Here is a 10,571-nt window from a genome sequence, read left to right as displayed (position 1 = left end):
CCAATATATATACGATTTATTGTTATGAATTGGTTTCTATCTGGATATGTTGGGACTTTTGTTTCATGTTTAACTGATGGCACGATTGGCAGCACCGATTCTATGAGACATATATGCTTCTCGCTGAGTTCAAACAAGTTACCTAATAACCTGTGGATCTGTAGCAGTTTTTTTCTTTTTAATTCTTCATATGCTTATCGCTTAATTGATATAAAAACTATGAATTTTATTTTCTTCCAAGCTGTGCCCTGCAAAAAAAAAATATTATTCGTAACCAAATAAACAGATCACAAAATAACAATAAAAGATATAGGAAATTTGTACATTTTTGCAAATTTAGAATGTATTCTCATTTTCCTTTTTTTTTTGCAATGCTCAATACAAAAATTGAAAAATTAGCCCCAATAGTTATGTCAAAGAGCAAAATATGATGTTCACATATAAAAATAACCAATCATAATACAATTCTTAATTAGTTGTAACGCATTTTAGTACTTTTAATTGCTTGAGTAAGGTACTTCTATGATCTACAATATTTAAAGGAGAAAAATGCCTTATCTCACAATATTGACAAAAGTAGTTCGAGTATTTTTATATCTCCGCTCACGAAGTCGTAATCGTTCTGGCCAATTTCAATCCTTATTTATTTAAAAAAACGTTGTCATTTCGGTTTAGAAATTTATTCCTCTCGAACAGATCTAAAATCGGTTGTAGTTTCTTCAAAACATCTTCCTTGCATAACACTTGTATACTCATAAATGTAACAAACTTTCAGAATCATTATATTCCACTACAAAAATTTTTGACCTCATTTCTTACCCCCTACTTTGTGAGCAAAATGACATTGTGCCATATACAGTTTTAAATGATTATTAGTGGGTTTTGACAAGTGTCGACTTGCTTTGGGCCTGTGGAGTGAATAACATCACCCAGAATGTTTATTGGTTGTATTACTTACATGATACGCTGGTACATCCTATATTCCGTAACTAGCTCGTTATATTCCATAGCCATTTCTTGGGTCTCGTTTATTATCTCTTGCAAATATTTTGGTACCCTTTTCTTCTTTGGCTTCTTGCCTTTCTTGTTTTTATTCAAAATAACAGGTTTCGCCTTTGTTAAGACTGAAATGTTTTTTCGATTTTGAACTTGTTGCGAAGGTGTTACGATGGGAACAGTCAGTGGTGAAGTCGTCGAGCTTGGTGTCATTTTCTTTGATTTAGAAGTATACATCGTGTCAAGGATCAAGCTATAAAAATAATAAAAACAAACAATATTATCATTTCCCGTGGTTTTTATGTTAGAATATATAGTCTCAAAATGTGACGACTTTATTCGCTACACTGCTCCATCGGATCAAATTGATACAGGAAGATAATGTAAACGTATAGAAAGGTCTGAAAAATTCCCAACAATCTTAGAACTGTCAACTGGCAACACCGCCTGCACAACGTTCAGCGCCCTAGACCACTCGGCCAGCTAGGCTATATAAAAATATAGCTTCCGCTGGCCGGGTCATTCCTCCTCGAAGGATTAATCTAGGGCTGTAACTTAGTACACGATGTATGGTTGTACAATTCTTCTTTTTATTCCTTCACTGCAATAATATTATTTGCAGAGTGACATTTTTAGGGGATTTTTTTTGGGGGGAGGGGATTTTCTTAAACGATATTTGTGATGAACCTCAATTGTGAACAACATCATTTCAGCACTTACATGTATTGCAATGTATATAATATTGGTTTCATTTCACTAGTGTTTCAAATGTGCACTGGAAAATGTCCACAACTTAAAAATGTTATTTTTTTATAAACTAAACCTAGATTATACTAATTATTCATACATTCACAGACCATTTACTTCAGATATAAATAACTTTTAAGTGTCAGTCTCTGTAAGAATCAGGCAGTGAGTGAAACATGGTATTAAAAAACCCACCATATTCCACTACAAAAATATATAGTGTAGTATAGTGTATATAATATATAGTATAGTGTAATTTGACTATTTGCATTATCAAAATTAAGGAAAACAGACAAGATTTTCCATATCATGCTGGGCCATTGAATTACAATTTCATTAAAATGCACTGAAAATGAACATTTCAAAGGCAGATAACTCTGTCAAAAACCTCATTTTTCTAAGATTCTATTGAAAAAAATTCTGAGCAAATCCAATGATGCAGAGATAAAATAATGGTCTTTTAAAATAAACAAGGCAACCTTGAGTGATATGTTATTGTCAGATCGGTGGGGTTTCTGATTTTTCCCATTTTGCCTGATTCTTACAAACACTTACGCTTAAATATATAATACATCATTATTTTATAGAATAAAAAAAATGACATAAATATGTAACAACGTTACTATTTGTAGTCTAATATGACAAATTACCTCGTCTTTCCTGTTTAGTCATTGTACATTTATTATTTTCTGGTCACCATGGTGTTTGGCCACCACGGGAGAATAATATAAAAACGATTAACTAATAACAATTATACACCCTCAACTTTCCAGGAGTATAACAGTGATTATGGTCTGTTCGTCCGTGCATAACGACTTGATGACAAGTTTCTCGGCGGTATCAAAATCCGTAGATATTTTGCTGGAAACTACAGGTGTGCCATATCTTTGGATTTTATTTAAGACCGAAGAAACATTAACATCCCGATTGATAATTTTATTTAGATTTTTTAAATAATTTCAACAAAATGATTATTGAAAAGTAAAGCAATTTCTTCCAACCTTGAAATAAGTAACAACAGGCCAGCTATTACTTCAGAACTTATTTAGTCTGACCACAAGAAAACAAAGAAGAAAACACTTGATATTTTGCCATTCATCTGCTTGAAATGATTTTTTTTCAAACGTCCTGACCCAAAGTTGTGCCTTGCTGAACAGTCTCCACTATTTTCGTATATGACATTCCATGAGTCATTTGATTATAATGTTTTATTAGTGTTTTGTAAGAAATAAATGTCAGCCAAATCAATAGCTAATGAGATAAACAAATACATTAAGTATTGGTAGCTTTGGGGTAACTAATATAATTCTCTGTCAATGCTGTACATCAAGACATTATGTTACTTAATTAAAATTTTGGCGGGATCTGCATTTTTATTTTTATTTAAATTCATGTCTATATGACAGTTTAGACAAAAGTTATGTGTACATGAGATCTCCTTTTTTGTTAATTATTTTATTTTCCTATATAATTGCAATGCATACACTTTTAATATTTTATCCCTGCATATTAAATAAAGGCATATTGTGCTTATCATGTAACATATCATTTGAAGTTTACGTTTTGCGAAATTAAGGGCAAGTCACCTCCCATGCGCACATTGCCTAAAAACTTCAAATTTTAAATTCGGCATATATTCGGCAAAGCTTCTATCTCAGATCCAAGAACTATAATTAAAAAACGTAGTTTTACTGAAATGACGCCATAACCAATATGGAAATTTAAACGCGTTTTCATAGTAATTATTCTGACTACCAATTTCCATGAATAGACCTCAAAATTGCGTCGAAATTAAACACGAAATAGTGAATTATTACGAAATGAACTCATAGTGTGAAACGTAGCGTCTTACTCAACATATAATATAATACAATGGAAACTGCTTTGATCGGAAAAGTGTTTTAATGTGTGGTCGAATCAACAATGAATTTGTGACATTTTAAAAGATTTTAAATTACACTTGTTCCACAATAAAGAATAACCAGTTCGTCTGTATTTATTGTCATCAATAAAAGTTTTGAGGTGAAATCATGATAAATAAAAATTACAGCAAGAATCATATTCGGTATAACATTTCATATAGCCATGTTTTCTCAAACCAAAGTGGAGAAATTAGTTTTAATCTAATATGTTTTTTTTTAGGTTTTGGGTTGCGATATCCCGTTTTCTCTATTAATTTTCACCATTGTGCAGGACTTTGACATTGATGCTTATCGACATCGTGGAGGTTTAAATGTTTTATAAAGCCCCTTTAAATCAATAAATAAAGTAACACTTACTTTAGCTGTTCTGTTCCTATTTTCCCAGGTGACAGCAAAATCATTAAGAGAATGTTTCTAACTCGATCTACAATTGAACTAAGTTCTTTGATGGAATCATTTATAACTTGTCTATTTCGTTGGAATGTAAGATCAGGTTTTGTGGTATTTGTAGTCGTTGTGGATTGTGTTGGTCCAGTTTTCATAAGATCAGGTACTGTGGTTGTTGAAATTCCCTCAGTCGCCGATGTATGTGGGATACTTCCATTGGACATATGATTCATAACGTGATCTTGACTTTGTATGTTTTTATTCTCATCTATTGACTCAGACAAAAGAGTTTTGTAATAGACCAGCTCCTTGTAGTGTTTATATAGTTCCAAAACTACTAGCATTTCTTTCCGTTTACATTTTATGTTGTTCGGTTTACCTAAACATAAACATTTTGTTAAAAAAAAGCTGTATGTATTGGTTGATCTATATATTAAACTGTTGAATTTATAATGAATAGACATGTTGTTCATAGCAATGTCCTCCTATAACCAAAATTAAATACCTTGATTTATCAAACCCTACAATGGTGATAGCTTGACAATTGTGTATATATATATATATATATATATATATATATATATATATATATATATATATATATATATATATATACAAGAAGAATAATGCTCAGTGTTTTACAAAACTGACACTGGTTTGGGGAATACCCCGAGGGACCTTAGGTCCATCTGCATCTAACCTAGTGGTTATAATTAAAAAAAAATACCAATTATATCACATGTGACTTACAGGTAAAAGACAATTAAAGGCAAAAACAAATTTTAAAATTATAGTATCAATACTTCAGTTTTAAAGAAAAACAAAAATTTCAATACAAAATATTCATTTATTTATGAAATATTCTTTAACTTTTTCCGTTTATGCTAAATTACTTACATGCCAACACTGGTACTATAATAAATAGATAAAGACAATGTCTAGTTTCCATCTGAAACAATAACAAAGTACAGATACTGTTAACGTACTTTTTTGTTGTAAGATATCTTTTCATGTTTGTGGAGTAAGTACAAAAAATGAATAGCACCAATTTAAAAATTGCTTTTTACCCTTTCTAATTGCTTGATTGTTTGTATACATTGCATGAAGTTTTGGACAAGAACAGTTGACCAAACGAGAACTACTAGTCTGTCCCACTGCCCTAAATTTTAATGTGGTAGCACCTGAAAGCAATTACCCGCTGTAAGGCGTATTACTACACTCAGACTCATCATTCTGATTCAGAGCAGTCTTGTTAGCACTATATGCCACGTGATTAGCAGATAAATAATTACTGTCGATGTTAGTCTTCAGTACATGTATGACGCGACCGAGGATGGAACACTCAGTCTCCTGCATTTGAGGTGAATACGCTGCCACATGATCCCCAAGGCGTTATAAAAATTGATAAAGCTTTTGAATGAAGTTCCGAATAAACAGAACCTTTGAATGAAGTTCCGAATAAACGGTAATTTTAATTAATGGTTGATTTCCTTCTAATGAACATGAATTGATTTAAAAAATTAAAAATAAGCGGAAAAAAGATACTTAATGCCTACCTTATATTTAAAGTTTTCGAAACTTCAAATACCCGTACAAATCTAAGCTTATATTTATAAATGAACAATGTAACTACAACTAAGCTTTATATATAAATCTTAAAGGTCAAATTTACGCTTGGTTCGGTTAAGCATTAATATTTGCAAGTAAAACTGTCTATAGTCAATGGACATCATTATATCAATGAGTGATTGATTTTTAGTGTCTTTAAAAGGTGTTGTTTATTCCAAGTGACATTTTTACTTCTTCATAAATCAAGACAAATAATCGAATATTCACAGTGATAGTTTAATTGTTGCTTTGTCAGCTGTAGACAAACGTAATTTAACCAGGTCGGTAAATATGAACGGGCAATGTCCAGTTCTATATAAGACTAATAAAGTCAATGTTGTTCACTTGTTTGAATAAATTGTAAATATGGACACCTTTCTTTACCTTTGATGGTTCGAAGGCGGTTGTTCAACTTGTCGTTAACTTAACGTAAACATTATTTATAACTTATAAAATTACAAAATGACATTATTAAAACAAGGGCGTTAAAGTCTGCTAAACATTATTTAAGTTTTTTAATTTTTGAACTGTCACAAAGTTGATAATGCAAGCGTAACTTGGCCATGAAATTGAAAAAAATATCCATATGATTTATTTTCTAATGATTTGATTTGACTATGATATGATGCCAGTCATAATTATCATTTATATTTTCATCAAAACCTTATTCAGTTTGGAATTACTCGAATCACGCATTGCGGACCAATCGACGTTATTTACACAACAGTAACAAAATAGTCTATGGGAAATAACCTATTTGCCTAGAACAAAAAGGCATGCAAAAACGATACATTATCGGTTTGGTTTAGTTTACAACAATTTTTTTTGTTAAAACTACAAAAGGGATAGGACACAAGTTTTACAAACTTATGAAGTCTTTTCCCAACAATAATATACAATGTACAATGCATAAATTAGAACATGCATAAAATCATTATGAATATTAAAAAAGAAAATTTTGAATTATATTTTACAAGACAATGAAGAATAAAAGAAAAGAAAAACAACAGTTCATTGAGAGAAAAAAAAGAAAAACAATAGTACAATGAAAAAATAATTAAAAAAAACCACCAAAGCTTCAGAAATATACATGTATGTACAAAACTGAACAGAATTATAAAGTGGACATGGATGCGCTGTTCTTGTGTGACACTGATTTTACCTCCGTAATATTAGATCAGAAATCTTTTTGACCGTTAAATAAATATGAAGACACTATCAAAAATAAGTATATTTTCTTCGTACATTAGATCAGTACTGCCCCTGGTAAGCAGTGAAATATCCATTCTTAAAGGAATTAAGCGTAAACTTTCGAATAGTGTAATACGGTTTTCTCTACATTTTTTGTATTCGAAAAATGGTAGACACTTTCAATGGGAGCACAGCAACTACACGCAGGATCAGCTACAATATGGACTCTGTGTAAATCGTAGTTAAGGGAAGACACAGAGCATTGTAGCTTGGTCAAACACATATTTAATTTAGGAGGGCCGTAATTAAAATATTTGGGAATGCCTAGTTTATGTAAGGTGTTTTTGCTTCGGATTGCACGTTTGAATCTTGATATTGAATTCACATTTTGCACGTCTTTACTTAAATGGTTCCATTCTTTAATAGCAGATGGTATGAATGATACATTATCGGTTTACCAAAAGTAACGAAAACAGGTGCTTACAATTCCTTCCTGTAAACATGACGGGAAATTCAAAATTAGTCAAAATGAATGTTCTTAACTTTGTCACAGTATATACTTTGTAAAATATGCATTTATCAACAGAATTTGATAGTATGTTTCGAAAACAACCAATCAAATACAACGTTTTGATAGATATATTCTGTACATAAAAAATACACATACTTGTATAAATGAGGCATGTATTATTTAAACAAATTTAAAAGGATCGACAATATACATGTGTATCAGAGTTGTAGATTTCAATTCTTCCATGCCAATTGGGTAAATTATTCTAAAGTGGTATTAACTTGAAAAAATTTCATAATCTATCAAAACTGATGGTTAAGGTAAATGATAAAACAATTTAAAAAGTAATGGCTCCTACATAATATATCATGATAGCTAAAGTGCAGTAGAAAAAAAACATCATGTAGAAATATAGGTTACGTCATGAATCGCCTTAATGTCATGATATATCAATTAATTACTAATCAGTGTCAATAATTGTGGCCAAAGGTGTTTTCTAGTCAATTCATTTCCGACCTTTAACCAATAAATCATCACCTTTATTGACATTTTTTGTCTATGCTCAATCAGTTTTTGCAAAGAAAACTCTATTGAAGAGTTTCAATTTTCAGTGTTTGTGCAACCTCCATAAATGAAAAAAAAATTTGTATATTGTTCAGCAAACTGGTCTTGACATTATGACTTTATTATTTTTCTCAAATATGAGTAATTATAATTCATAATAAAAAAAAAAAGAAGTTGTAAATTTGCCACCCCCCCCCCAAAAAAAAACAAACAAACAAACAAAACAAAAAACAAAAAAAAAAAATAAAAATAATAATAACCCTTTTACATGTTTGCAACATGGGGGATGGGGTATGCTTTTCGTTCCCCTACATCATACCTGATGGTTCATACGCCTAGTGCTTCAGTAGTTTGTTGACTGATGTCTTCAATTTCATTTTAATTGTTTTTTATTCTGTTCGCAACATTGTGAGTGAAGAAAGTCTGTATTTTCTGTTTTCTCATGTTTGATGTATCTGAATTATTCTGTTATTGACGTTTTGGTAAAATTTAGCGAAATTAAGGTGCAATATATTATTTACATGGTAACTTTTGTATTAAAAATTATCGGAGGAGTACAATTTAACAACGATTTGGAATTATAAGTCTGTCACTAATAGTTGAAGAAGGCCATAGAAAAAAAGTATTTTTATCACATCTTTATGAAACGAATATGCCCTCTGATCAGTAAGACAGATATTGACCGTTAGTTTATCCAATGTCGGTAGAAAATATGGTTGGACCTCAAGGCCAGTAGGTCGATTCATCAAAATTCGTGTGGGAGTAATACTTTATAGCTTAATTATCAGATATAAAACGATGAAAAGTCACATTATTTTAATTCAAGATGTCTTTGAACATCGGAAGAATACATCCGATTAAAAGTGGTTTCACAAAAAGTTGTTGGTTATTAATTTTTAAGTCAGATTATACTGTTGTGATGTTAAGAAATTGTAACCGCTTAATGTGTTAAATGTTGTTAACATTTGAACGACGTTTTAATCAATATATAGTTGAAAAAGATTTTTAATATCATCGCTTTTGACGAAATTTTAGAGTATACAGACACTGTGAAGTCAGCCTCATATCTTGACCTACAGTTAGAAATCGATGGTAAAGGAAAACTATTGACCAAACTTTACGACAAACGTGATGACGTTTCATTCAAAATTGTCAACTTTCCTTTCATCTGTGGCAACATCCCTTCTGCACCTGCGTATGGAGTGTTCATATCACAACTCATACGTTATGCCAGAGCTTGCCGTAACTACGCAGACTTTTTGTATCGCACTAGAACTCTAACAAATAGGCTTCTGGAGCAGGATTATGTTGCTACAAGATTGAAGTCATCACTACAGACGTTTTATGGTCGTCATCATGAACTCATGGATCGTTACGGTGTATCCATCTGCACCATGAAAACTGATTTATTAAACGGGTAATAGTTTTCCTTTCCTCGTTTGTCTATCCCGGTCTTTACTTTTTATGAGCAACTCGGCGGCTATTTCTAGAAAAGCAGAGGACGCTTACCCTACCGGTGCACCTGGTCCATGCTCCCAGTTTTTAATGGAGTCCAAGTTGCTTATTTGCTTTTGTTGCTTTGTAGGTATTATTTTAGTTACTTCGTGTTCTTGGTTGTGTATGTCTGTTTTCCATGTCTGGTCTTTGTCCCTGTATGGAATTCTTTTGATTACCGCTAGAACCTTGGTTTCCTTGATTACTCTTTTAAATAAAAGTGAAAAGATGTTTTACATTTTGACAGATCGAGTTATCCAGCCTTCATTTATCAAAATTGCACTTAAAATTAGTCTATCATTTCTTATTTTTCGATCGAATAAAATCATTATGGCAAGAAATCATGTCATTGCTACCAGTCCAAAGAGATTGATGGTCGATTTCAGTCAAAAATAGCAATAAATGTGACATGACCTTAAGGTCAAAAGCATCATATATAAAATGATGTGAGAGTGGGAGTAGCATTTATATGAATAAATTATAAATGACTATTCAACATTATTTTTAGGAAAACCCCCCTGCACAAGTGTTTTAGACACATTAATTAACAGCAATCTATTCCACCGTAGTGAGGTCTGTACAATATATGCACCCAATCGGGAAGAATTTCGAATGGAATGTTTTCCATGTCAAAAAGTTTTTTTCTTTCTGGTAAAGAAAAACAAGTAGATGCCAGGAAAGAATAATATATTCAACGTCTCAGAATGTGACGACTCTATTTGCTACACTGCTCCATCTGATCAAATTGATACAGGGAAGATATATAAACGTATAGACAGGTCTGAAAAATTCCCAACGATGTTAGAACTGTCAAATTTGCGATGCAAATTTTTGGTCGTCCCCTCCGCGGGACTCGAACTCGTACTGCTGTGACATCTATGGCAACACCGCCTGCACAAAGTCCAGCGCCCTAGACCACTCGGCCAGCTAGGCTATAAAATATAGCTTTCGCTGGCCGGGTTTCGATGTCGTTGTTGCTAGTGAAAAAATATTTTTTATGTTTCTTTGTCAGTTCTCTCTCAAAAGGAATTCTTAACAGCATGCTAAAGAGATGTTCAGCATAAATCTCCTTTGACCGGACTTTTTTAGACGTTCTTTCGGCCAAATATGCATGATGAACTTTTCGTCTGACATGTTTTAGTTACTAATGT

The 10,571-nt window shown here is 31.9% G+C and overlaps 1 protein-coding gene across 1 annotated transcript; it reads right to left on the bottom strand.

The window, feature by feature from the left end:
- Positions 1–954: 954 nt before the first annotated feature.
- Positions 955–4,390, bottom strand: LOC148603531 (uncharacterized). Its single transcript, XM_088551448.1, has 2 exons — positions 4,023–4,390; positions 955–1,249 (listed from the first exon to the last, which is right to left on the bottom strand). The coding sequence occupies exons 1-2, from the start codon at positions 4,283–4,285 to the stop codon at positions 955–957; spliced, it is 558 nt and encodes a 185-aa protein (XP_088407574.1). The 5' UTR covers positions 4,286–4,390.
- Between the last annotated feature and the right edge of the window lie 6,181 nt (positions 4,391–10,571).

Source organism: Perna viridis, chromosome 11 (genome assembly GCF_037379345.1).
Source record: "Perna viridis isolate PV_CMFRI_1.1 ecotype Kerala chromosome 11, ASM3737934v1, whole genome shotgun sequence".
NCBI classification, from domain to species: Eukaryota; Metazoa; Mollusca; class Bivalvia; order Mytilida; family Mytilidae; genus Perna; species Perna viridis.
This window is presented reverse-complemented; position numbering and strand designations above follow the sequence as displayed.

What these genes read in the sequence shown, in the direction of transcription:
- LOC148603531 (XM_088551448.1), bottom strand. Translation starts at nt 4,285, where the DNA reads ATGAATCATATGTCCAATGGAAGTATCCCACATACATCGGCGACTGAG. An exon ending in ATAGGAACAGAACAGCTAAA is followed by an intron (nt 1,250 to 4,022) that starts GTAAGTGTTACT and finishes TTATTTTTATAG; the next exon opens with CTTGATCCTTGACACGATGT.